The sequence below is a fragment of the Clytia hemisphaerica genome, unplaced genomic scaffold, assembly GCF_902728285.1.
Source record: "Clytia hemisphaerica strain Z4C2 unplaced genomic scaffold, Clytia hemisphaerica genome assembly, whole genome shotgun sequence".
NCBI lineage: Eukaryota > Metazoa > Cnidaria > Hydrozoa > Leptothecata > Clytiidae > Clytia > Clytia hemisphaerica.
The window spans coordinates 1,318,534-1,346,160 of NW_027103890.1; the positions used below are offsets into that span (position 1 = coordinate 1,318,534).

A 27,627-nucleotide genomic window follows, 5' to 3' on the forward strand; every position below is an offset into this window, starting at 1 on the left:
CCAAAATTGTTAAAAATTTATCATTTTGTGTCCAAAATGCATGCAACAATCGTTATTTCTATCTGATAAATTGACTTTCTCATGAAATTGTCTAAAATCTAATTTACTAGGTTCCAACAGCAGCAAACCATTTTCGTAATTTCCTGAGTGTACCAGTGTTACAAATTTATCAATATTTTGTTAACGCTCTGATAAATTTTGTAAATATTTAATATATGGCTAAATTAAACATAGCAATAAATTATTTTTCATTTTAGGGGATTTCACACTTTTTAGACTTTCATTGAATTGATAAAATGTTAACAATGTTAATTTTTTATCATATCTTTGTCAAAAATAAAGTTTTTAATTTTTTGAAAAAAAATATTTAAAGAACGTATTAATATCTAACTTCTGTTAAATTTTCGACCCATGACAATTAAAATTCAGAAACTTATTAACAAAACAAATTTTTGGACAATTTTATGATGTCCACAATGGTGTCTCATATTATTGATCGTGTCCAGCTGTTTCTTTTTGTTTTTGTTTTTTTGCCTTTAAAAGCATTATTTACTGTGTTTACCTTCATTTTGTCTATGTCTGTTGTCTTTATTACTTCAGCATGATTCTTGACAGCTTGAAGTTTGTGTTTGTGCTTGATTATTGTCTATCAATACTAGATTTTATACTATTATGGGCAATGTTTTTCATGTTATTTTGTTTGTTCCATTTGTTTTAAAAGCAAGCAAGAGATCCAGCACACCACCCACATCGCAAGTAGCTGCAATCCCCGGGGCATCAGGAATGGCTCTATGTTGAACATGTTTCAGTTTTGAAGGTCCCTTTTTTTATTTTACAAACCCAAAAACATTTTTATAGATGGACATTGTGAATTCTTAAACATTTTATCAAATTTTGATAATTTTTGCTGAAATTATTTTTCTTATCTTTAGGGAGCGGTCATAAAGTATCTACTAGGGGGGGTGGAGGATTCTAGGGGGGGGTTCGAAATTTTTTTCGAGGGCTTAGGGGGGGGGTTCCAAAATTTTTTTTAGGGCTTAGGGGGGGGGGTTCCAAATTTTTTGGGAAACTCAAGAGAAAATGTAGGAAGTCTAATTTCATAGTTTTACGTTTGAAGATTTCAAAAATTTTCGGCCTTCGGCCTTACGGCCGACAATTCATCATAATTTATCTTATTGGATATATGTACATTTCCTAATGGCATTATTTGGGCATCATCGCCTTGCCCTTTTGGTTTGTAACATTGAGCTAGGCGACGGAAGTAGATTAGTGGCTCTCACAGCTCATCAGGGTGGTTTGAAAAAGTACTTCTTAAAAGAAATTTGTCAAAACGAAGTGTCTTTTAGCTAAAATGGTGGTGAAAAATATTGAAATTTTCGCCCGTCGGCGCAAACCATGGTTGCGCCTCCTTAGCATCTGCTAATGTCAAAACACCTTAACATTTCAAATTACAAAAAACAAATTCCAAGTTTCTTGACTCAAAGATTCCGGGCGTTACTTTCAACCATACTGCTCTTACAGTTTAATATTTTCACTTAATAATGGGGGCGCAAGTAAGGACAGAAAATACCAGGGGCGCCAATTTCATAGTTTGCACCCCCAGAAAATTAAGCCAGGTCGCTACTGGGGAAAATAAGCCGTATTTTTTTCCAAATTTTACAGAAGCTCAGAGAAAACCACTTGATGATTCTTGTCTTAACCCTGTTATACTTTAACTTAACAGGGCTAAACTACTATCTCCCTTACCTTATTTTGACATAAAAAACTGTCATACAAACAAATAATATTCTTTGTACCGTATCTGGATGAATTCTTTTTCACGTAAAGATTTTCTTAGTTGGGGGGGGGGTGTGCGAAAAAATATTGGGCCTTATGAGGGGGGGTTCGAAATTGTTTTTGAGGGCTTAGGGGGGGGGGGTGCGAAATTTTTTTTGGATTTTTCAAAATATCCTCCACCCCCCTCTAGTAGATACTTTATGACCGCTCCCTTACACTTTAGTTCTCAAACAAAAGTTGGGAATATGATAGCTAGTTAGATTGTCAAAAATCCTTTCTGATTAGATTTCTTAGGCGTCCTCAACAAAGAACTTTCAAACTTTTTATTGGTATGTATATGTGGCAAAATAAGCGGTTAGTGTAAAACGCAGGTCACAGGTTGCAGGTCAGAGGTCAACTGAATTTGACAAATTGGTTGTTAATATTCAATAAACACGCAAAAAACTTGATTGTTTAAAGGAAAGAATATTTATTTATTTATTTATTAAAGGATTGAGGTTCAAGGCGCGCTGTGGGCCTCTAAGAACCTATCTTTTTACAAACGCTTGTTGTTACAATTTTCTTTAGGTAAAGTTTTGTTCTGGGGCTTCCCCTGACTTTAAATTGAATATTTTTTTCTCTTTCATTTGAGCATTGAGCTCAAGTGCTCTCTTGCACAATTCTTTGATTGTTTATCATTCAATAATTGTGAGGTTCAGCATAACTAACCTCTCTCAGCTATTGCTTCTTTTCGGTTATGATGTTCTCGATCTTTGTTTCTATCTTCTTCTCGAGTACGGTATGCTCATCTCCTTCCTTTTTATTTTGTTGATTCCGCCTCTTGTATCATTTTCAGATGTGTTAAAAAGGTAAATGAATAAATACTTACTTACTTACTTACTTACTCATCTTTGTTTTGAGGCTTGATTTCTTTTGTAATAACGTTGACGTCATTTGATTTCAGTTGGGAGTTTTCTTCATTTTGTACTTTCATAATGTTTTCACATGCTTTAATTTCCTTTTGAAGTCCTTCGACTTTGGTGTTTCTGCATGTTTCAACTCGCTCCATCAGCTCCTGGTGAGATCTTAACGCAACTTTGACAATGGAAACTTCGAGATTGAAACGTTTAGCAAATCTGTATTTGGTAGATTGGTAGCTGGGAACAGTTATAATGAATATCTTGGTGGCACTTCCTGCAGGTCAGAGTGTCTTTTGGTGTCGTTTCTTCTTTAATAATGCATTTGTTGGGGTGCAAACCTCATTTTTAAGTGGAAATTCTTGGTCATTTTCATTGATTTTTTCCTCCATTTTCCTGCTTGATTCCCCAGCTTAAAAAGAGACGTCTTGGTGCGAAAAAGTATTTGATGTAATTTTGACGTAATGAAAAAATATATTACTCTTCTCTCGCTTGTTATCTCCCAGCTGGTTACTTCCATTTTCATCAGCCCGTCTGAGCCCATCTGAGTAAAACGTTTTATTTACACTATGAAGATGATGCTTTTAAGAAAAATAAGGAAAGATTGCCAATTGCTTTGTCTCAGTTATCCCATGAATGAAATATCTAATTTCTACTATTTTCTTATAAAGACGATGCTTATAAGGAAACAGGGCTCGAAATAACGGTCGGACATCGGACATTGTCTGACCCAAATAGCTTCATGTCCGACCCAAAAATCATAATTTTCAAGCTAAAGCAACCCTGGTCAGACATTTTTGTCCGACCCACTTGAAATTGTTATTTTGAGCCTTGGGAAAACAAATATATTTATTTTGTGCATTATCCCTTCTATGCTTTGAAAAATCTTATTACTGAAAGCTGATTCCCCTTTAATCGAAAGTTATGGCATGTGTTCTTATAAAGACGATGCTTATATAAAAAGTAAATACAGTAAAGTCTCTATGAATCAAACTCTCAAAGGGAATCTAAAATCGTTCAAGTTTATTAAGGATACATTCCAGTTATAGAGATTCGAGTCGTGGAACTGTACACGCATTTTGACACAAAAGTTGGCTGGGTCTGTAATTCTTCTATAGTACTTTTATTCTGGTCTGCATTTTGCTGACCTGTGACCTGTGACCCGTGACTTGTGACCTGTGTTTTACACTAACCGCAAAATAAGGGAGAGAGGGGGTCAAACTACATACGGATAAAAAAGCAAGTATATATATATTGGGAGGAAAATCTTTTTTAGTTAATTTTTTTTGCAAATTTGCAAGTTGAAAAGTATAAAGTGCAATATATATCAATCGCAAGAAAGCACACCGAAACACCAGCTTTTTCAAGTTTTGTCTCGTTTACCCAATCTTGCGTAGGCTTAGGGCTCAAGACTAGAACCCCCAATATGAGACATTTGACTGACCGAAAGAAAATTATCATCATCAATTTTGTCAATATATTGTTGGAGTTGTTTACTCACTGGAAATATGCAGCTTTCTTTTTTTTCGGTTGTGCTTCATTTTAAAAATAACAAAGATGAAAAGTTACCATTAATCCCGCAAGTAAAAAGAGGTAGTCCGACTAGCAATCAAGAAACAAAAGCAATTGAAGGTCAAAGAGAAAAGCCATAAGGTGCCAAAATTATTGTTTGGGTTTTGTGAACTTTCCTATGATATAATTCCCTTCACATACACATGGTATGGGTTGACCCAGGTAAAGGTGTGTAGGTGAAAAATTTCATCAGCATTGGGACTATAAGCTTTAGACCCCCTTCCCCCAGTATGGCCCTAACTCTTCATACAAAATTTACGCCACGGGAAACGGATATTTGGACTTAGTACCAAATCCTGCACGCAAGCCCTTATTAAAGCTAAAGTCCCGTTAAAGCAGGACAAAAATCAGTTTTTTGAAGTTTGCAAAAAAACCCACATAGATATAAAAGATCTTTCAAATTCAGTATGTGAATAAAGCAGTAAAACAAAAAAACTTTTCTATTTTTTTTTTTTTTACACAAAAGTTCCTCTACCATTTTAGAATCTCATATTTGCCATGTAAGTCTTTTTGGCGAGTTACTTGCCTACATAATCGCGGGTAAACAAAACAGCGCAGTTGGATAGTAAAAAATGCGAGATAATAAATTTTAAGATGGCGGTGATCAGATGTTTCTCAATGGCTGCTTGATGTGTAATCTCAAATTTAATAATGATATTAAACATAATTGTGCAAGACATCACTTTTATGATTAGGAGAGACATCTTACAACACGCATATTTTGGAAATCAGGTTTGTTTGATTTAACTTTGTATTTCAATGACCAGCCAGGTCATTCATTTGAGTTCTATGCATGTTAGCCTCCGCTGATGGAAATTACCCGATCTAGGTGGATCTAGTGGTAGCACAGATGCGGCAGATCATTTATTGATTTTCTCATTGTTTTGATATTTGAGTCGGCTGGAGTTTTTAACCATTCAACATGACATTGCGATTAGCAAAAGGTCTATATTCAACACGGTTCTGACAGGACGCCAAAATTAGGTGATGTGTTAATGTGACAAGGAGTTCAAACTTCAAATTATACATATGCATGGCAAAAACCCTTTTCTGGGTATTTTCCAAGTACTTTCCCTTAGCACCATTTTGGTTTCAATGCAGTGGTATAAAATGTCACCCACTTTAAATGGTTGGGTGACACTGGGAGACAAAGAATATATTTTTTTACGCCCAAAAGGGCGTTCCCAGGGTTGGTGCCACGGGAACGGGACCAAACTTTTTAGAAACGTTAGACCATACATAACACGAATCAAAAGGTTTCAACTGTACGCAGTGATTTGCATACAAAAGTTTCCCCAGCGCCTGTAGTATAACTTGATTTTGAAAAAACAACTTTGCTACTTTAAGTTTCATTGCAGTGAATCGACTTTAACCTTCCTTTTTTCAAATTCCGAAAAATAAAATTTTGCCACTGAATAACGGTAAAAACATGCTTGAGAAATACCCTGCATTCATATGCGGGCCATACCCCATTTTCAGGCCATACCCCATTTTCAGGCCAAAATAGTAAAACACTCTTTTGACCCAAACTTGGGATGTTTGGGATGTTTAGGTTAAGTTCGGCCACAAAAATTTTGCCATTCGAAAACCTAGCCCTGAACATGTGCAGACCAGTTCTGCAGAAAAGCTAGTCACAAAAATTGTGCGGCCCATTAATCCAACACATGTTTTTCAATATTGTTTTCTAACCCTAATACTTAAACGGTCCTATATTTTACTTCAACTCCACACAATTATTTTGAATGTCTTTCGATGGAGTATGTTTTACAATCAAATTTTAAACTTCAAAGTTCAGACATTTATGTACAGGATTGACTATTTTGTTAAAATTTGGAGATGTAAAATTGAAACTGAATAGTTTATTTAAATATAACTTATTGTTTAGTAAAATTAAACACAAAAAAATGGACTTTAAGAGAGAGGAGGCAAAAAGAGAGGGATATGGAACAAAAGAGGAACCTCCTCATGTATGGCAGAGAAACCCAGAACTGAGCACATACACTCCAAGTGCCAAAACAGAACAAGACTCTGGTGAACAAAGATTCTTTTGTGCTGTATGTGACCACTCAGCTTATTCAATAGAGGTCAGTCTTTCTTTTTTTCTATGCTGCTTTGTTCGGTAACTTTAGAATTTTCAAAATGTTCAAGGATTGACATTGCTTTTTAGAGGGATTGTTCAATATGTTAATTGAAAATTATTATAGTTGTAAAATAGATTCATTTTAAAAGATTTTCTCATTGTTATAAAATCAAGACATATATTCTAAGTGAAATAGAATACATGCATGTGAAGTAATGTTTTTTGCTGAAAATTGACCAAATGAAAATTTACAATCATAGGCATACCAGGAACATGTCGTTTCACAAGAGCATGTCAGCCGTGCAGCTCGTGTTTTTCACCTGGACATTCCTTCCAAAAAACAGTTGAAAGAAGAAGGCAAAGACAAAGAAATTCATCATTGTGATGTATGCGATATCAACTGCAATGGAGAAGTTTGCTGGGAAGCCCATATTTCAGGCTCAAAACATAAGAAGGTTACTCTTTAATTTCTAGGAGTAGGATAGTTTTCACAGAGGCTGTTCCGCTTCAAAATGAAGTGGAAAGATTGCTTATATATACAAGAAATTTGTCTTAGTTGGTGGAGCTGGATTGATAGCGTAGCTCACTCTTTTTATTCAAAAAGGTAGAAATAAAAAATCTTTGAGAACCCTGTTTAATGATTTGACAGCCCACTATTTCAAAAGTTTTAATCTAACTCGATTCTATTTTATTTTTAGAAAGAAAAGTTAAGAAAACAAGAAGTTGAGGCTCTCAAAACAGCAAAAGGTATGTGTTGTGACTTTTCTTGGTATTTCTTTTTCAAAAGCAATGTTTCCCAATGATTGAGCTACTTAATTATTATTTTTTTGGAAAAATTTCATTTCGTTTTTCACTTTTTGTCAGGATTTTCTGGAGATGTCTTTTGTTCTGGACCCTGGCTTGTTTTGTTATATTTCAATTTATATAATGCCTCGGGTGTTTGGCTTTTTATTGGTATTATTGGAGTTAAATTAGATTTATATAAATTTTGAAAAAAGTTGCTACAAAACTCAATTTGTAGTATACCCTTAAACGGCTCCCAGTGGAAAGTACACTTTATTCTGACAATTAGCTTAAAGCTCTTTCTGAGCCAATTTTTATCAGCTCTTGTAACCAAATTGTTGGTTCAAACAATTAATACATGTCAAGGGTTTGGTTTGCTTTGACTTTACTTCTCCAAAAAATGACTTGTCTAGACGTTTACAAATTTATTTATGGAAATAGGAACAACTGTGGTACGCTATGAAGATGCGGAGCCGCTGGAAACAACTTTAAATGAAATTCTGGCTCACCCAGAACCTCTCATTGGTAATGATTCGACTGATTATTTTTTGATATTTTTTTGTTTCCGAGTGTTTTATGTTTGTTTATTCAAAGGAAAATATTTTTTATCGTTATCAAGTCTATTTTTAAGATTTTAGGGGCTTTTCTACTACAACTACTACTATTTGGTTTGTTATGTCTTTTTTTGTAAGTTTGGGTTTTCACACTGCAGTTTTATCAGCAAAAAGAGCTGATACTTTTCATACAATATACATCAGCATAATGTGTTGTTGTAAACAAGGCTTCGTCTCGACTGAAGAATATCAACCTTCTTTGTTTTGATAATTTTGCAATCGTGAAAACCCAAACGATCAAAAAGGGACATTTGGTATTGGAAATTCTTGTCTATGTGTTTGTGGTGTAGGATTGGAGTATTTGGTTGAGATTCATCCGGATAGTGGACAAGCCAGTGAAATCAAATATGAATGTGAAGTTTGCGAAGCTAAATTTGATGGCAACATGAAATTCTCCCATTTGACTGGTGTCAAGCATAGACATACAGTGATTGTAAGTAGTTTTGGTTTAAGGTCTGAATAAGCTCCTCAAGAAAAGGTCCGTTTGTGCTGGGAGGACAGGGAGGTAGTTAAGTTTTAATGATTTACTACAGGGTATTTAATTCTCGATCCCTAGACACTTGTCTTACCTTATCAGAACTCTGATACTTCTAGACAATATATCTTTCACCCCACCCCATGCATGAACGGTTTTTTTCTGAAGAGCCAAAGGAATGGAAACCTTCAAAGCAATTTGGCTACTGTTCCTTTTAAGAGTGTTCCTTAAGGGTGATCATTATGATTTCTCAAAATGACCGAAGAACACGTACTAGAGAATAATCTCATTTTACTGATTATTAATCTTGATTTTCTTCATTCTGTCAAATTGCTCTGAAGGTCGCCAGTTCTTAGATTTCTCCGATAAAAGTTTGACCAATCTTAGGTTAGTGTGTGTTTATCATACTATAAAGCTTTCTATACTATCTTCTGCTTTGACTGATAATGAAATGAAGGTAAGTGAAATATGGAATATTGGCAAATGGCTGGCTTGTTGGTTATTGAACACATCCACTGGAGTCTTGGCTATGCTTGGATACACCTTTAACTTGGTTTGAGTGGTTTATTTTTTTATGGATTTGGTTGATTTTATTTTCCTGGACTTTCGAAACAATTGATTTGATTACTCTCACTGGGAAATTATACTGGGAAATGGTATGTTTAAATTATGGTGGGAATGGAACGGCTTTTGGTAAAGTCGCTTAGGTCAACAACGTAAAATTTCTTCCAAATTAATGGACTTGTTATGTTATGGTTTAATTAAAGATAATAGAAAAAGTATTGCTTTTGCTTGCTAGTATTGCCTGGGAAACAAAGTAAAATTTCTTTCAAATTAATGCAATTGATTGGTATGGTATGGTTTGTTACCATTTCATTGGTTTGGACCAATTGAAAATGACTTTGGTTGAAGTGAATTTGGTTGGACCTGGTTGTTTATTGGTTTCATGTGATTGTGTTGATTTTTGTTATTTGCCTTTTGGAGCAAAGAAAACCAATTATTTCATATTTTATTCATTCAGCTATTTGTTTTAGCTGGTTAAGTAAGCACGTTGCACACTAATGGGTTCTTTACGCGTCAATCTTGTCGGCACGCACAAAGTTTGATAAGATCCAAGCAAGCTCCAAAATCTGCAAACAGTTTGTTTACATAATATCAAAAAACTTGAAAACTCCTTGTATACTATAGTATAATAGCCAGAGCTAGATTCAATTTCTAAGTTTAACCATTGCCAACAAGATTATCGTCTATAAAGCACCGTTGAATTATCTCGCACACAATTAAGCCATAGAAAATAGAATTGCATGATTCATCGTGATATATTTTCAAACTTTTTATTTTCATTATTTTTTGTTTATTTCCCTTCTTAGAAAAACAAAGATCGAGCATTACACAGAGAAATTTCGAGATACTCGGAAAAGCGCTCCGAATATGGCCGCCAATGTTTCCAAGCTGCCCAGAATATGGAGCAAGCCGAAGGACGTCATAAAATACGAGCTAAGAAACAGACTTTTGTCACCATCGGTAGGTTTTGTGTAAAGAAAACGAGATGTCTTCAGAAAGACTACTTCGGTGGTAGTTGTACCTCTTCGGTTTGTATTGTTACTCGAACAAGACGTATACTGACACTGAGAGAATATCACGAATATTTCAAAGACTTATACATATTATGACTGACATTCACTAACTTTTCTTTAACTCATAACAAATGATAATATAAAGGTACTTTCCACTGGGAGCCAATCACTGATAAGACCATCACTGGTAAGACAATCAATATATTTTGCAAAAGTCTTTAACATCTATTTTTTCGAACATTCGACTCTCATCATTTCTAGAGAAAGGCCCATCTCCAGCAGAAATGAGGAACCTTCCGCGCATGTATCAAGACAATCGCTCGCCCAAATACGACGATGAAGAGGAGGAGAGAGAGCGAGACGCTAAGCTAACTCAACCTTACTTTCGGCGCGACTTGGATGAGCATCCACCGCGAAGCAGTAGCAAGGATCGTTATCCATCACGTGAAGAAAAACCCTTCGATCGAGAAAGGGCGGCTTCTCCCAAACCAGCCTCCCCAACAAGGCGTTCTCCAGCGCCACGATATCTTCCGCCCTCACAAAGAAATAGATCGCGAAGTCGTTCGCCAGTGCGAAGACAGTCTCCGCCGCGTTTTCCAAACAGAGAAACGTCTCCAGGTGAGCTTCTTAAGATGTTTTTACTCGGCTTCAGCTGAGTATATCGTAGCCATGGCTTAAACAGGGTTTAACCCGGTTAACAGCCCTCCCCAGATTTCGTTGAGGTTACCTGTTCATTGGGGGAATACCTTGCTGATCTGATAGAGGCTCTGAGGGCTGAAGACTATTCTTCATTTCAGTTTTCCATTTTCAGCTTTATTCAAACTCAAATTTCTTCATTCGTAGCTGCCATCCCTCATAACATAACAACAGTCCTTTTAATAAGTTGTATATGTATATGTGTGGTTTTCATGCTAGCGAGGCGAAGCAAGAGCTCTCTTGTCGCTTGGGGGGGGGGGCTAACCCGAAAACTTCTGGAATCATTCTAAAAACGGTTTGATAGCACATATCAATCAATTATCTTTCTGCGCTTCGATAATGTTATTTTAAAGTCTTTTTGGTGAGGAGTAGCAGATTGTGATTTATCGACAGATTAATATATTTGGTGCAAAAAAACTTATTTCTTTGAGTTATTACACCGATACGCTCTGTTCTGTGACGTCATTGTTCCTTTCCTTGGTATAGTCGGAGCCGATTGGTCACAGTAAAAGATGACGGAGCTTTTAAGTACAGTTGACTCTCGCTAAATCGAACTCGAACGGGAAATCATATTTGTTCGGATTACAGAGAGATTTGAATATATAGAGTATATTAATAGGATTTCCCCTTGACGGGGACTGGGAATAAGTTCGAATAATAGAAGTTCAAATAAGCGAGCGTCTACTGTAGATTGTGCTAAATAGACGAGTTGCAAAAATTCATTCTCAAAGTTTACCTAGCTGATCTGATAGAGGCTCTGAGGCTCTCTCATTTCTCACAACATAACAACAGTTCTTTTTTACAAGTTGTAAATGTGTATTGTGTGGTTTTCATGCTAGCGAGGCGAAGCTAGAGTTCTCTTGTCGGATGTTCGAATGATAATAGAAGTTCGAATAGGCGAGAGTCTACTGTAGATTGTGCTAAATAGAAGAGTTGCAAAAATTCATTCTCAAAGTTTCATGTCATATCATTTAGGTGAGCGAGACATTGGCGATGAGATTCAGGAGGAAATCCGGCGACAAAAGCGTCGGCAAGAAGAAGAGAGAAGACGAGAAGAACGAAGAAAGAGACATGCGCAGAGAGAAGAAATTGAAAAAAGGGAAGCAGAAGAAAGAAGGAAACGAGAGTAAGAGTTTGTCCTCCTTTGTCCTATTTTTTTTCTGTATTTAGTTATACAAGAAGCTGTATTGGGCTCTTCCAGAAAAAATTTTTACATGGAGGGTGGAGGATATAACAATTTTTGGCGATTTACCCCCCGGACAGGGTGACTTTTGGCCCCCCGGAAAATAGGTTTTACCCCCGGACAAGCATCTGCTGACCCCTCGGACACACCAAATTACCACCGGACGGAGCAAATTTACACCCCGGACAAGGCAAATTTTGATGATTTTTTGCTACCCCTCCACCCCCCATGTGAAAATTTTTCTGGAAGAGCCCATTGATGTTTTCTGACCAAACTATTGGTCCCTGCAGTCTGAACTTAACAATGAAAAATTACCTGAACCACATTTTCTTTTAAAATGGTTTGAGCTGTTCGTCATATTTTTAATATTGGAATTACTAAAGTAATTTACCTTTTTTCTTTTGTAGGCTAGAAAGAGGAAACCAGCCTGTAAGTTCAATTAATGTTCTTTACAACAAGAATTTTTAGCTGTGTCAATGGTTAATCAATTTATTTTCTATTTTTCTAGCCTTTCTTGTCTTGGTGTTAGTCTTTTGATTCTAAATATCGGCCAGACCCATTGTACAGTTGACTCTCTCTTATTCGATTTTCAAGAGACCAAAGGTTCGAATTAGAGAGAGTTGACTGTATACGGACGAGTTGAAACCAGGCGTTTGTATAAATGAAGTGATAGCTGGTTGAACGGAGGTTAAGCATCACGTCTGGCACTGGCTTTTTATTCCTAAAATGGGACCTTTTGTACCGAAGCCTGGAATTGTCACCAACTCATGGCGTTCTAAATCTATATTTAGAAAGCCATGCACCAGCTTCAAAGCCACCAAGATTGCGTCTTGAATTTCATTATGATTATTGTTTGAGTAACTTTTCACTTTGCTTCTTCCACGTAGGATTCTGCACAACCAGTTGACATTGCTGCACCACCACGAGCCATCGATGAAGACACGCGACGTTTGGTCATGCAAAACCTCACCGAACTGGTATTTTTTCTTCGTTCTTTTATTCCATTAGTAGGGGGCTATCCTCGGGTTCTGTGACATCTTTTTTACGACCTTAACCATTTTTAGTCTATTCCAAAGAACCGTATATTTCAAGATACTTTTGAGAGGGAGGACGCGGATTAGGCCCGGGAAAGCTTTTTATGACCAAAATAGTGACGCCATAGGCAAAACTGCAAGGAAAAATATTTGTCTTTTTTAGTAGCACAAAACTATATATGATAATGTTTTTAGTTTCTAGTTTTCGTATACTTTTCGCATGACAACTCAGTCTTATAATGTTTGTCTGAGCCAAAGGCCATTCTCAACTCCGAGGTTTAGACTCTAATATTACCGTAAGTTAGTTTAATGGTATCAACCCCTTCTTTAAGGCCCGTCTCCACTTGCGCGCGATGTGGTGGCACCTTTTCTAGCAAAGCTTTCACGCTATTGGTCAAACGAAAAATAAAGCAATTCCATTGGTGCGATCTGACTTAACGGTTCAAAAAAGTTAAAATGTATTCACCTTTTTCAAGTGTCCACTACGTTTTTATGGCGTATTCTTTTTTTCCAAGCAAAAAGGATTGAAGCCAAACGGTGCGGTCGCAGCGCGCTTAAGTGGAGACCAGCCTGTAGAGATAAAAACGATAAGAAGTCCGGATTCACTGATTTAGGCTTTATTCCCGCACTGTATTTTCTAAAGAGCAGAAATTCGCAATTCCATTACAATTATATCCAAAGTAATCTGCGTTTTAATGAAAGCTAAAGCAGTCAATGAGAGGGCATATCTGAGAAAGAGCGATACGATTGCAAGGGGTTGTCGGTGTTAAAAGGGGGTTGTCGGTGTTAGAAGGGGGTTGTCGGTGTTAGAAGGGGTTGTCGGTGTTAGAAGGGGGTTCTCGGTGTTAGAAGGGGGTTGTCGGTGTTAGAAGGGGGTTGTCGGTGTTAGAAGGGGGTTGTCAGTGTTAGAAGGGGGTTGTCGACAATGGACCAAAACATCTTTTGGTTAACTATGCCACTACTTCTCTCCAACAGGCGAAGTGTTGTGTAACGAACGAAGCCGACGCGGAACTAGCTCTACAAGTATCGAACGCTTTAACACAAGCTTTATTGCAATATCGTATGAGAAATATGCAACCGCAACAACCACCACAACCTCAACAAGGAGTAAGTCTCTTTGCTTTAGACGTGTTTCTTAAATAAAAATTGACGATGCTTCTAAAAGCATCTCATAAGACTACTTGAAACATGTTACTCAGTCATGAACCACATCCAGTATTGTGTCTCTTTAGAATTGGTCACCTCACCTTCAATAGATTAAGTTGTGTTTGATTAATGTAAGAATCATTTGTTTACTTTCTTCAGCAAATGGGGCAGCAGCAAGGTCAACAGTTCCAACCAGGACCACCCGGCCCTCCTGGACCACCAGGACCACCACCCGGTGGCCCGAACGCCCCAAACAATCAAAATAATTTTTCACCGATGCAACCACCCCCGCAACTTCCCCAATTCAGCAACTCGCCCTTGACGCCTCAGAACGGGCCTCCATTCAATCAACATCACAACCAAAATCAAATGGGACCACCAAACGGACCTAATGGTCCAATGAACGGCCCTACAGGACCACCAAATGACCCACGAAACGGCCCTCCAGGTGGACCTCAAAATGACCCTCGCAACGGTCCACCCCATGGTCAACGGGACGGTCCGCAAAACAATCAAATGTTCACGCCTTTAGATCAACATCTCCAGCAACAAAACAACCAAGGTCCCAGGAACCAACCTCCGTTTAACAATAATAACAACCAGGGTCCTGGACCCTTCAATCAACCCTTTAACCAAGGTCCACAGAACCAACAAAATATGGGTCCTGGTGGCCCGCCACACCAAATGAATAACCAACCTCCCCGTCCCAACATGGGAGGGAACCAACATCAAATTGGAGGAAACAACATGCCTCTAGGCGGTAATAACATGCCTCAAGGTGGTAATAACATGCCTCTAGGCGGTAATAACATGCCTCTAGGCGGTAACAACATGCCTCTAGGCGGTAATAACATGCCTCTAGGCGGTAACAAAACGCCTCAAGGTGGTAATAACATGCCTCAGGGTGGTAATAACATGCCTCAAGGTGGTAACAACATGCCTCTAGGCGGTAATAACATGCCTCTAGGTGGTAACAAAACGCCTCAAGGTGGTAATAACATGCCTCAAGGTGGTAACAACATGCTTCAAGGTGGTAACATGCAGCAGCATGGAGGAGCAGGGGTTCCTTCCCGTAACAACCAGCCACCTCACCATCAGCAACAACACGGTGGCAACAACATGATGTTTAACAACAACAACAACAATAACAACAATCGAATGCAACAACACAACCAACCTCCTAATAATCAGCAGATTGGAAACAACAATCAACAAAATCGACAGGTAAATTTTGTTTGCTTTATCATACCAACTGTGTCTGGTATTTTTCGAATATCGATTGAAACATCTCCAACTCTCAAGCCAATTGAACGAGTTGCTCAAAGAAAAATCTAAACCTGGATTAAAGTTAGTCTTGAAACCTTATTCATTGCAAAGTACACGTTTTTTATAAGAACATACCAAAAATGTGAAGCCTTCGGATATTCTTAACTTCACCATTTTGTGAGTGTTTTTGGGCAATTTCCTAAGAAATTTGATGTTTTAGATTACATAAAACCTTAAGATGTTCTTAACTTGTTCTTAAGATTTTTGCCTTCGAAGCTTTATGTTCTTATATAGTTTGTTTTTCTAAAAAAACGTGAACGTTGTTTGGTTTATTTAAATGTCGCACATTCTCAAGGTTTCATCTCTTCAGTGATCGTAGTGCAAAGGTTGAGCATTCAGCTTCGGTGCGCAAGGTTGTAGGTACGATGGTTCGATCCCCGACCGGGTCATTCCATAAACTTTGTACATAGTACAAAAATGGTACTTCATTAATTAAGGGAGTGATCGCAATTAAGGAAAAAAGAGTATTGTTTTATGCATGTTTTCCATTTCATCTCTTAAATTTCAAGACACTTCTTTTCTCTTCAGATCATGAACGATATGCAGATTCAAAACCAATTACGTGGCATGCTTCAACAGCAGCAACAACAAGGCAATAACATGGATCGATCACGTTTCAATCGACCAATGAGATAACACCATTCGCACCACGTGATTGTTATTAAGCCAATCAGAAGTCTCTATTTTCTCATGTGACTTCAATTGTAAAAGTCTTTCCACATTCCACATGGTTAGATTTTCGACCAATCACACGTTAATGTTGACACACGTGACTGTTACTCGGCCAATAACATTTTAGTTGCAAGCAATCATTGACCAATCACCATGGTTCCTGTGACTACGAATGGAAGATTGAAATTAAATTTGCATCGTAGAAAGAGTCAAAATGAACTTGATTAAATAATGAATGTTTTGAGTTTTAATATTAATTGAATTGTTCTTTTAAATGAAAACAAATGAAGATGCTTGATGGAGATGTTTGGGGAAATTGTAAAGAGTTTGGTGTAAAGTATCGAGGGGAACTAACTTCAGCAAGAATTATCTTTGTCGAGTTTGGGTAAATTCCGCCGGGATTAGTTCTAGATGCCTGACAAAAGAAATAAGTTGAACAAACAAATTCAAGTTATTAATAAATTAATAAATTCTTCGAAGTTTTAAAGATGTATATACTCCTCTTAGTCAACTATATTTCATAATTTCATAGATTTTTCTCCTTTTTTTGCTTTTCTTATACGGTATCAGTTTTTTTAGTGTATATTTATTTTGATAATAATAACCAGTGCATCCCACATGTTGTTGGGATGACTATAGAAAGATATATTCCAAGGTATATATTCTGTTTGTCCAATTCTTTCTAAACTTCAGACTGGCTTCCAAATTTGAATGTTAAAGGATCTCGATTTTCCAGAAAGATGCCATTCATCAAAGGTGAAAGACCTCAGCGGATGTAAATTAGAAAATGAATTTGTGTAATATTTTGTCAAAATTCTTAAGGGAAGAAAGTTTTTTCGTAGGGAATTTAATTTGGCGGATCAGGGAAAATGCCAATTTTGGCCGATATCGGATTTTTTAATCCGAAATCAGGGTGAAAACCACAGATCTGTAAAGCCCGAAGGGCTAGATTTGCGGCCTTGGTCAAAAAGTGAAGCTCATCTTTGGAAGGATTTCCTACCAGAGTCACGTGACTAAAATATGCAATTTCACCAGTTTGAGAGATGTGAAATAGCGTTTGCCGCCTACTTTTTTTTATCTCGCGCTCCGAAAACAATTAAAATGCTAGATCCTATCCATCGGCACGAAATTTAAAAAGTCAAATTTTTGCTTCACTTTTTTTTGCTGGAGAAAGCTTAAAGTTGCCTATCTAGCCCTTCGGGCTTTACAGATATCTGTGGTGAAAACATTGATATCGGGGGTAAATTGTGGAAAATCGGACATGAAAAGAAAAAAATTTGGCGGATGGCCAAAAAATTTTAATTTGGTGGGAACTTAAGGGCTCTGACCATAGTCCAAAAATTGATTTTGGCATTTGAACATAAAAGTTATATTTCAGGTTTCTTAACACTTTTAACAAAGAATTGCCTTTATAAATTGCATTTTTAATCGAATCCCTTAAAGCCATATGAAATCTTTATATATCCATGTCCCCCGCAAAGATCCGACCATAAAATGCTGAGTCATCATAACAAATAAAAAATCGAGATTCAAATTTTATCGGGCCTATTATCAAGAATTCACATAATTAGTATAATTCTCTAAACGAATATTTTTAAACAAAAGATTTTAACAAAGAAACTTTTCACAAATGAAACGAGAGGGGAAGAATTTGCAAAACAAACAAAACTCTCTCCTCCTTATTGATTTAAACTTTCTTTTAAATGCTACAATATAAAAGACTATTAAATAAAAACAGGAAGGGTGAGGGTGATATCTTCGGTTGTTTTGGAAGAAAAAAGTAATGTTTAAAAGAATAGTCGTGTGCGTGTGTGTGAGAGAATGCTTTCAAAATAGACCATCGATGATTTATCGTTTAGTCAGGTCAGTATGCTGACTCAGCAGACCATGGTTGGATCTTTGCGGGGGACCTCGAATACCCCTTAAAAAGCCGTATACATTCTTTAAGAGTAATTAAGAATTTAAATGCAAAAATGACGTTATGAACTTTAAAAAGATGTTAATAATATGTTGCAAAAAGTGCTTAGTTTTAATGGGTAATAAACTTTTTTGTTTCAAAACTTCTTTACTTTGTCCGCAAAGAATTGAACTATTTTAAATTTTGCGGAAATTTTTTCTAAAAAGATGTGCCAAAAGTTATGACTGTTTTTTTAAGCAAAATCCACATGAGAAATTGATGAAAAACCACTATTTTGAAGATTTCGAGACAAATAAGCATTTACAAAAATTTTCCGCAAAAATTTTTATTGTTCGGTAAAAGATACACCATCTATTGCGAAAATTTCTTCAAAATGTTTTTTCTTCGCTGAAACTAAGCTCTTCAAAGTTGAAATACTCTTCCTCGCAAAAGTCTTCATTTTCTTCTTCACCAATTTTTTTCAAGGCAATTTTTGAATTTTCAGATTCAGGAATAGTTTGTCTAACAGAAAATGTTTTGTTGGTTACATCAGTCAGAAAACACATTTTAAATACGGCAATTATGAAAAATTCACTATGGTCAGAGCCAGCCAGAGCCCTTAATTTGGCGAATTTCAGACAAATCTGCCAAATTTTCTTCCCGCAAATATTTCTTCCCTAAAGGTACATTTTCACAACAAAAAACCCCGGTCTGGCAATGTATTGTTTAATTTTCTTTTGTTAGTACAAAAAACAAGTTACCATTTGCAGTACTTTTTGATCACGTTACCATAATCTCCTCTTACTCGGGTAAGTTATGGCATGTCTGAAAAACTGAAAATTACCATAATTTTTAGATCGCATTAGCCGACAGAAATCGACCAAACAAATGACTGAACATGAAGGGTACTATGATGAAGTTTCTAACCTGATGTGTAACCTAATTGTTTTTTCACTGATTTTCGCGAAAAACCGTAAAAACTGATTATGACGTCATAATCGATGACGTCATAAAAACTAAAAATTGAATTTCTCAAGAATGGTTTATCCAATTGCCTTAAAACTTTCACCAAAGATGTATCTCACTAAAGTCAAACATTTAAAAAAAAAAATTTTTTCGAAATTTTCATGACGTCAGTAGAAATTAGGAAAAAAGGAAAAATCTTACTTTTTGCTGACGTAATCACAATTTCGAAAAAATCTTTTTTTCAAATGATCGACTTTAGTGGGATACATCTTTGGTGAAAGTTTGAAGACGCTTAGATGAACAACCCTTAAGAAATTCAATTTTTAGTTTTTATGACGTCATCGATTATGACGTCATAATCAGTTTTTACGGTTTTTCGCGAAAATCAGCGAAAAAACAATTAGGTTACACATCAGGTTAGAAACTTCATCATAGTACCCTTCATGTTCAGTCATTTTTTTGGTCGATTTCTGTCGGCTAATGCGATCTAAAAATTATGGTAATTTTAAGACATGCCATAACTTACCCGAGTATTGGGATTGGTCTATTTTCTAATCACATGATCAAAAAGTTTACAAAATATTTTAGGCGTACAAACTTTCGCGAGCAGAAACTTTCGCGATTTTGGCCCTTTTCGCAAAAGTAAATGTCTTTAAAAATTCTAGGAAGGGCCATTCGCGAAAGTTTATGCTCGCGAAAAATTCTTGACGAATTAGAAAATCTGTAAAACTTCAAACTTTGAGTAAAATGTAACTTTTATGGCACTTTTTAGCCTGCTAAAAGACTAATAAGTCAAAGGAGAAATGTTTCAAGCCAATCCAAGAAGTATTCGTCTCTCTTAGCCATTTTTTCATGTGAAAATATTTTTCCGTAAAATTCGCGAAAGTAAATGTCGTGAATTTCGCGATTTTTCGTCCACGCGAAAGTTTCTGCTCGCGAAAGTTTGTACGCCTAAGCGTTTGTACGTAAGCTCTATCTTTTAACAATAAAAAGAGACATATATAAGCCTTCCAGACCAGTGTTTTTATAATGACTATGATCGCATCCAATTAGATGTTACGTTTTCAATCTGTGAATATGTTTATTTTGATAAAAAATGCATTGCAAAAAAATGAAAAAAAGTTTGTCATCTTTAATTGGTCTTCGGAATAACGTAGATGTTATTTGGCCTTCGATAAGAAAAATGTCAAAAGAAAATGTCAATTGACCTTTTTCCAACCCAGAATCGCTTTGTGACTGACCCCTAACATGAAAGATCTCTCGGCAAAGGCGAGCACGCTTTTACCTAGTTTTTTTTTGCGACTAAGCTAATCACGATCTTTAAATACCAGCTTATTACCTTGGCGGACAGGCTTGAGGCTTTCCTCTTGATTTACGCATGTGTCGTGGGTTAAAGCTAACGGTTAAGTTATTGAAAATATTTAACAGATAAATACGAACTTCTTAGGAATATATTTCAGTTTTAAAAAAATAAATATTATAAAATTTACAATTTATATTTCGTAAAAAAAATCAAAATGTGTCTGCATGAAAAAAGAATGAAAAGGAAAAAAATATTCGAAAGAACCTCCAAATATAGGTTTTTCTAAAAAGTAAAGAAAATATCACGAAAATTGAGTGATCTAATAACGGAACTCAACTAGAAATCTGAGACGAGAAATTTTACATTTTACAATTTTAAACCTAAAATCCCTAAATCAAATGATCATAAAACCAATACAAAAAGAGTAAGCTTAAAAATGCTAACTACACAATATGAGCAGACAATGAGTTCTCAAGTCACTACCAGAAACAAAAACTAAAGAAAATTGCTGCATTTTGCCCAAATTCTCTTTGAAAAAAATCCAAAAATATAAGTTAAGTCGTCCAGGTTCGATGCAAGGACCTCGGGACTATTGGTCGTAGAGAGGTTGGGAAAAGAAAGGAGAGGAAAAAACGACAAAATGGTATATGCCCTCCAATGTTTAAACGTACTCTCGGGTACCTAACAGCCGGGGGGATTGGAATAAAGGGGGGGGGGGGTTGGAAAAAATCTCAAAACTTGATAAGCGGGGGGGGGGTCGGAATAAAACCGAGTTTATGTATTTGCACTTTTGAGGACGGTAGAGTGACTGAAGCGATTTGGAAAAACCCGCAATTCCGCCCCGCAAAATCGAGGACGGTAAAAGTGCTGATTTACCGTCGTCCTCAGTTGGTCATGATCTACCTTAAAGGAAGAAATTTTGGCGGGAATTTAATTTGGCGGATTGCCGAAAAAGTTTTTTAGATGGAATTTAATTTGGCGGACGGACGAAAAAACTAAAGTTGGCGGGAATTTAATTTGGCGTTTGCTGAAAATTTTATCCTTAAAATGGCGTAAAAACAGCAAAGAAAATGCAAAAACACCTTAAAAGATATCCTCATTTCAAAAAGTTTAATTTGGCGGGAATTTAATTTGGCGGATGGCGGAAAAAAGAAATTTTTGCGGGAACTTAATTTGGCGGATTCTGGCCAAATCCGCCAAATCCGCCAAATTTTCTTTCCGCCAAAATTTCTTCCTTTAAGGTAGTCGAATTAGAACCTTAACGTCTCCGTCGCTGAAAAACACACATATATAAACTCGCTAAAAATGTCCTGGGTGGAAAATTTTTGAAAAGGAGGCTAATACAGCATAATTAGGACAAAAAACGGAACTTTCAAAAACATTTTCCCAAAAAATTAATAAGCAGGGGGGGTTGGAATAAGAATGTCCTGGGTGGAAAATCTTCGAAAAATTAATTAGCGGGGGGCGGCTATTAGGTACCCCAGAGTACTAGTCTAAAAATTGCAGATGAAAACTTTGCATGTAAAAAGGTGAAAAGCTTCATAACTATAACTAGTGTGAGATAATAAATCATTTTATGCGTGTGTAGATATATAACTTCTAACTGTTCTAGGGGTCAAGCGGTCCATACTTTCGACATTTGAACGAATCGCGGTGAACCAGGCGTCGGCCAACTGAAAAGAGGTAAAGGATAGAGATTAAATGAATACCTTTATTGTGTCTACCTTAATGGGGGGAAATAGCCGGGAAAAAGTGACGAAGTTTCCTCGGTAATAAACCTATCTGGTCAACTTCAAGAGAGTTGTTACAAAGATTTTCACAAAAGTGGCATTTTGAATTTTTCCCAACGGAAGTCTTACCCGACTATATACTAATATAACTATGTTTTACCCTTTAAAAAGTATCAAATGAATTTCTATCTTCATTCAATGATTCACGAAAAATATATTCTCCTTGAACTCGTGAAAACAAGATCACAAATTTTGCAATTATTCAACCTCGTAAATGTTTCTGGTCGCAAAAGCTAGTACAACTACAGTAAAACAAAAAAATGCTCCAAAATCAACGTCTGGTTTTTTCATCGAATCAGAATAACAACGTCATATATTTTCCCCATCATTTTAGAGCTGACTGACTGTTGTGAGATACCAGCTGACTCTCTCTATCTCGATCTGCAAGAGGCCAAGAATTTGTTTTGACTTTGGGAATATTTAATAAGACTGTCCAGCTGAGCGGACCAAGTTCGTCGAATTACAGAGAAATCTGAATACTGGAGGTTCAAATTGGAGACAATTGACTGTATATAATGAGCAATAGGCTGCACGCGCCTCCTCTGATATGTTTTGATAAGGGGGATGCGTATTGTGTATAAAGTTCCGGTCCAAAAGTTACCCGTCTTTGTGTTTTTGGATTTTCAGAAACTTAATTAGTAACTAACCCAAAGTTGGGTTAACTCTCAGACGGCAATCTTATACGTGACACGTATCCCCTATATCAAAATCAATCGTGGCATGGACCAGGGGTTTAGGTACCCCCTAAGAAAATAGGTACCCCTGAATTTTAGGTACCCCCAAACAACAGACGTTAGTAGGTACCCCTTGTGATTGGTACCCCCTGTGACTTGACTTGATGTCAAGAAATGAAAAAAATTGTATATTTTTACAATTAAAAAGAATAATGATAGTTAGATAAAAGCAAGATAAAATATAGTTCCCAAGCCCCCAGACCTTACTGCATAAAAGTTAGATACCCCCAGAAATCATAGGTACCCCCTGAAATTGAAAAAAAATCCAGCCCCCAGCCTTTTTCAGGAAGATTTTGGTTGTAGCCCCCCCCCCTGCGGGCTTGGGGGGGGGTTCATGCCATGTCAATCCTGGGGAGTCTATGTGAACAAAGAGAGAACAAACAAACCTTTGCCGTTCCTTATCAGGGTGTCGAGTGATCCGTTTGACCCAGGCTTCGGTGTGAGGGTAATTGTCATTCTCATCCAACACCCGATCACCCATCGCTCGCAAAACGTCCAAATCTTTCTTCGACGGGTATTCGCTAGAACAGAAATATTAGTTTCTATCATAATGAGTTTTTATGTTTTGCAAAAAATGTCTCATCTTTATTCATGAGATGACTAGCACTAGATGTCTCTTAATATAAAATCTACAATAGAAAGAGCCACTAAACTTAAATAAAAAATATGTTTTAGTATTTTTGACATCATTTAGCAAATACGCAATTAGTGTGAAAATCGCCTAAATCAACCAATCTCCCTGAATATTATGCTCTTCCCAATTGAAATAACGGGAGCTATGATCATGGAAAGTTTAAACGGATTTCTAGAGAAAATCCAAAATAAAAAATACAACATACCCACAGATATAGACTTCCGGTATCCGAATATTGCTTTCCGGGCTATCGAACTCATTGTGAAAACTATTTTGCGGTAAGCCCCCATCCACACCTTCGTTAAACGAATCGTCTTTTATTGTGCAGCACATTCGAAAATTCACAATCAATCGTTCGATATCAATATCGACGCAGCAATCCTCACAATTTTCAAGCAGTTCACCACACTGGCAATAACAATCCACGTCACTCCACGAAGTCTTTTTTACCGGCGACAATCTTGGAGCCAGTACCTTACTTTCACTTTCGTTTTCAAAAGAGAGCTTTCGTTTAATACCATCTGTATCGTCACCATTGAATAGTGTCCTCGTCTTTGAAACCTTTGCTACTGTTTTACAACGTTTCGTTTTCTCTGCTTTTTGTCGCAAATAATTTTCTAGTTTTTGGAGTCCACTCTGAGTACATAAATCAATGTGACATTCTAAGAAATCCCAATATTCTGCGTATGGAAGGTTCTCTTGAGCTGCGATCGATCTAGACAAAAATCAGATTGATAAAGATTACAAATAAAAATTACTTCCCCTTTCATATTTCCTTCGATATGTTCGAATTTTTGAAAAAAATAAGGAGAGATATTCCAGAATGTAGAAAGCGCAGGAACCATCATACGGCAAACATAATCACATGGTCTAGGTTCAAATGGAGTATCGATGAAAAATATAAGTTGGTTCCTTCAGACATGTGACATAACACAAAGTTGAAGATTTGAGAAAAGCTTCGTAATCTTTTTCTGTTATAGGAAGAATAATGCAATGGGCTATTCCAGAAAATGTCCGTACATGGGGGGTGGAGGATATATTGTCCAGGGGGGTCAAGAAGGTTTTTGTCCAGGGGGTAAAAAATCTGTCCAGGGGGTAGAAAACCCTTTGCCCAGGGGGTAAGAAGTTCTTGTCCAGGGTGTTAATCATGTGTTGTCAAGGGGGATAAACAGTGGTTTATTGTCCAAGGGGTAGAAAGCAGAAAGCCCTTGGCCAGAGGGTTGTACCCAATAAAACTTTTCAACTTTCTTGAAAATAATATGAAATCGGTAAAGACAACTTATGTACAAACCTTCCAACTCTTTCCATGCCTTTATCATAATCTGATCGTACGACCGAACGAAAATCACGCGGTGTTTTGCGCCACATATGGTAAATCTTTTGCGCCTGAAAGAGAAAATGAAAAAACATTGTCTTCCTGTTAAAGAAGTCTTTGGGAAATCATTCAGGAATGGATTAAAGTTAAAGAAGAAGAAGAAGAAGAAGATTGACGATTGAACTTGTTTCAAACGAAATCTTTTATATTTATAAGCTTACTGGCTTTTGATGAGATTCGGTCGTTCTTATTTTCCGCATTTTCGTTCCTATCCTTCTCTTATATCTAGGGCGAAACTGAGGTTTTTTGTAGCCCGATTTCCACTAATTGAACCCTTAAATTTGCTTAATATTGAGCTATTCCAGGCTCAGCACCGGTTGTTTGGGTATTTTTGAGCCTCATTGTTCCTATGAAATTGTTCTTGCATGAGAAGAGTATATTTTTGAGGAACCTTAATATGACACCAAATGTATTGATACTCCCAAACAAACCTGACAAGGAGAACAAGGACCAAGACATGCTCGGATATTTTTGTTTTGATTGAGTATAGAAGAGACAGATGGTATATTGGTGACGATAGGTTGTCCAACTTTCGGAAGATCTTCCCCACAGTATAGTGGAATGTATGCTTTATCTGAAAGATGAAGAACAAAATCATTTCAAAGTTCATTTTGGTTCTTTAAAAACTGCAAGAAAAGATACTCCACCCTCACTCTTAAAGAACATGGCTCCTTAAAAAAATCTGCAAAATTTGGGGAACCAGATTTTTTATGAATAATGCGCATTGATTGGCTAAAGAAAACCAATCACACCAAAATTCTACGTCAACTATATACATTAACATTAAACCTAGTCGCTTTCGCTTTCGTAATGCAGTTTTGAATGTTTCGGCTGGATTCACATTCGCCAGATCCCTTAAGAGCAAGAGCATGATGAGTGTAGAATAGATGATCTCTTGAATGAGAGTAACATTTCCCTAACCTTCAAACAATGCTTTTATTTTGTTTTTCCGGTCTTCTTTTTCAGATTGACGAACATTATATCGCGTGCATATCACCTGAAATTGAAACAAACCATTTATTTTAAAACCTGAATACATAGCAATGGCAGTATTTTTACCGATTTCTGAAAAACTATTTTTGAATGATAAGTTGAAACGTTATTGTTGGGCATTAATAAATACTATTTTGGAATGATCCACGCAAGTCTGTTCGAAGGATAGTGTGCGAGACCAGCATTTTCAAACGTTTTATTGCGCCTTACAAATAGTCCTTTCAACGAATATCTAAATATGAAGTTTTATGCATGCTTTCCCCCCTTCTTACATCTGAAGCTTTCTTTCCGTCCTTATTCAATGCATTGATGTTGGTGGCCGGGAAAGAGAGAAGGAATTTGACAATCTCTAAAAAGCCAAGTTTACATGCTATGTGCAATGGGCTGTCACAAATCTAAAAAAGAAAGAAATTGAATGAAGCATTGCAGATACTTTGAATTTATATCTACATGGCTGGATTAAATGGAGCTAAAAATATAAGGAGTTTAAAAGTGATGCAGACTATAATATCATTGATACCAGATTCAGTAACAACTAAAAAAACAAGATCCTATTTACTTTGGAAAATAAAAATATTTAGTCACTTACGATTTTCTCGGGAGTATTAAGATACAAATTTTCAACATGATCTCGGCGAAACTTCAAACTTTCGTCATCTTTAATATCTGGGTATAAATTCGTGTATGTCTCGAGTTCTATAATATGTGACATGATGACTTGGCATATGGATAGTTTATCGTGTTTCACTGCTGTATGTAAAGCATTTGACCTCATGCCTTCATGTACTATCACCGGAGCATCTTTTGAATTGATCAAGTACTTTGGATTATTCAGACATTTTCGAACATTAAAAATATCATTCTCTTCAATATATTTGCGAAAAATTTGCACTTCTTGTATGGTAGGAGCTTTGAGAGGCTCCAGTTTAGGTACATCTTTCGAGTCTTTATTATTGGTGATTTTTGTATTGGCAATCAAATCAATCACACTAACAACAGTTAAATTATTTGCATCTTTGGTAGAGAATTTCTCAGCTTCTTCTTTCGAATTGAATTGCTTGAATCGAGATCCTGGGAACTTTTTGAGAGCTTCCAAAACAGATTTTTGTGAATAGTAAACCCTTGGTTTGGTCAATTTTAAGCGTGTAGGGGACCATGGAACCCACAGACCATAAAAATATCCATCACCAACTGGCCCTTCTTGAGCTGAAGGACAACTTTCCGGCAAAGGAAGATTATCATTTGTGGATGATTGGTTGCTTGATTTTTCAGCTGAAAAATGATTTTCATTCACTGATTCAACTGTCAAAATAAGATTGTTCGGTTTCTTCTCAAAACCAGAACTTTCCTTTCTTGTTTCATTCTCCTTATCGACTTTCTCATTATTTGATGAAGTTTTGTTTCCATTTTCCTTAACATCTACACTTTTCTCACCTTTCTTTTCATCTTGAATGTTTGAATTGCATTCTCCTTCACCATCTTCTTGCTTAGTTTGTTTTTTGCGCAATATTTCAAAATGAGCGCTCAATCTGTTCTCGTAAATCCTTCTAGTGGTACCTGTGATTGGACCAGAAGAAATCTTTGCCAGTTTCAATTGTGCTTTCAATTCATCGTTTGAAAGTTTCTTTATTTCTACTTTATCAAGCATTTTGATAGTATCTATAAGGAAATGAGAAATTACAAAATAGTAAATATTCAAAGAGAACCAATTCTTTAAAAAACTTTTTTTTTAACTTTTCTTTCTTTTTCTTTTTGCTAAACCTTTGACCAAAAATCAAAATAATCCTTCTGAGAGGAAACGAGATCCTGGAATTTTATCCCAAAAATTCCAAAGGTTTTTAGATACAGATACTATGTGTAATTAAGGCTATCCAAGATATGACCCCCTTAATAAATCAGGAATTTAAGAAAGTTTCGAAAGATAATGGATGACAATAAAAATAAAAGAATTTCTAGAGAAAGAAGAATTCTTATGAGGAAAAATTTATTTCAGCAAGAAACTTTTTTCAAATTGAAAAAATCAAAACCCAATTTGTTGATATTGAAAAACAATTACAAACCTCATACAGGAAAAGTGCTTAAACAGCAGAAAGAAAGTTTGTGCC

The 27,627-nt window shown here is 36.4% G+C and overlaps 3 protein-coding genes across 4 annotated transcripts in view; 1 reads left to right on the top strand and 2 right to left on the bottom strand.

Moving 5' to 3' along the window:
• The window catches only part of LOC136808636 (tyrosyl-DNA phosphodiesterase 1-like), a 222,721-nt gene that overhangs the window by 103,308 nt on the left and 91,786 nt on the right, over positions 1-27,627 (bottom strand). The window lies entirely within an intron of this gene.
• LOC136808625 (uncharacterized protein DDB_G0287625-like) lies at positions 6,134-16,488 on the top strand. Of its 2 annotated transcripts, XM_067065165.1 has the most exons (13): positions 6,134-6,328; positions 6,585-6,779; positions 7,023-7,071; positions 7,549-7,632; positions 8,012-8,154; positions 9,567-9,720; positions 10,035-10,391; positions 11,445-11,595; positions 12,060-12,081; positions 12,540-12,629; positions 13,662-13,793; positions 13,992-15,056; positions 15,687-16,488. In XM_067065165.1, exons 1-13 carry the CDS (start codon positions 6,149-6,151, stop codon positions 15,792-15,794), a joined length of 2,730 nt encoding a protein of 909 aa, XP_066921266.1. In that variant the 5' UTR covers positions 6,134-6,148; the 3' UTR covers positions 15,795-16,488. The 2 variants fall into 2 exon arrangements, with proteins under 2 accessions (XP_066921266.1, XP_066921267.1); XM_067065166.1 differs by lacking the exons at positions 7,549-7,632; positions 8,012-8,154; positions 9,567-9,720.
• LOC136808651 (ankyrin repeat and LEM domain-containing protein 2-like) lies at positions 23,326-27,177 on the bottom strand. Its single transcript, XM_067065200.1, has 6 exons — positions 26,112-27,177; positions 25,795-25,917; positions 25,451-25,526; positions 24,961-25,103; positions 24,446-24,540; positions 23,326-23,869 (listed from the first exon to the last, which is right to left on the bottom strand). Exons 1-6 carry the CDS (start codon positions 27,168-27,170, stop codon positions 23,326-23,328), a joined length of 2,040 nt encoding a protein of 679 aa, XP_066921301.1. The 5' UTR covers positions 27,171-27,177.

Bases quoted from the DNA above. Each gene is read 5' to 3' on its own strand.
- LOC136808625 (XM_067065165.1), top strand. From the start codon at position 6,149: ATGGACTTTAAGAGAGAGGAGGCAAAAAGAGAGGGATATGGAACAAAA. The intron at 6,780-7,022 runs GTTACTCTTTAA...TTTTATTTTTAG, and splicing joins CAGGCTCAAAACATAAGAAG to AAAGAAAAGTTAAGAAAACA. The intron at 15,057-15,686 runs GTAAATTTTGTT...TTTTCTCTTCAG, and splicing joins ACAATCAACAAAATCGACAG to ATCATGAACGATATGCAGAT.
- LOC136808651 (XM_067065200.1), bottom strand. From the start codon at position 27,170: ATGCTTGATAAAGTAGAAATAAAGAAACTTTCAAACGATGAATTGAAA. The intron at 25,104-25,450 runs GTTAGGGAAATG...TTCATCTTTCAG, and splicing joins AATAAAAGCATTGTTTGAAG to ATAAAGCATACATTCCACTA. The intron at 24,541-24,960 runs GTTTGTTTGGGA...TTTCTCTTTCAG, and splicing joins GTCCTTGTTCTCCTTGTCAG to GCGCAAAAGATTTACCATAT.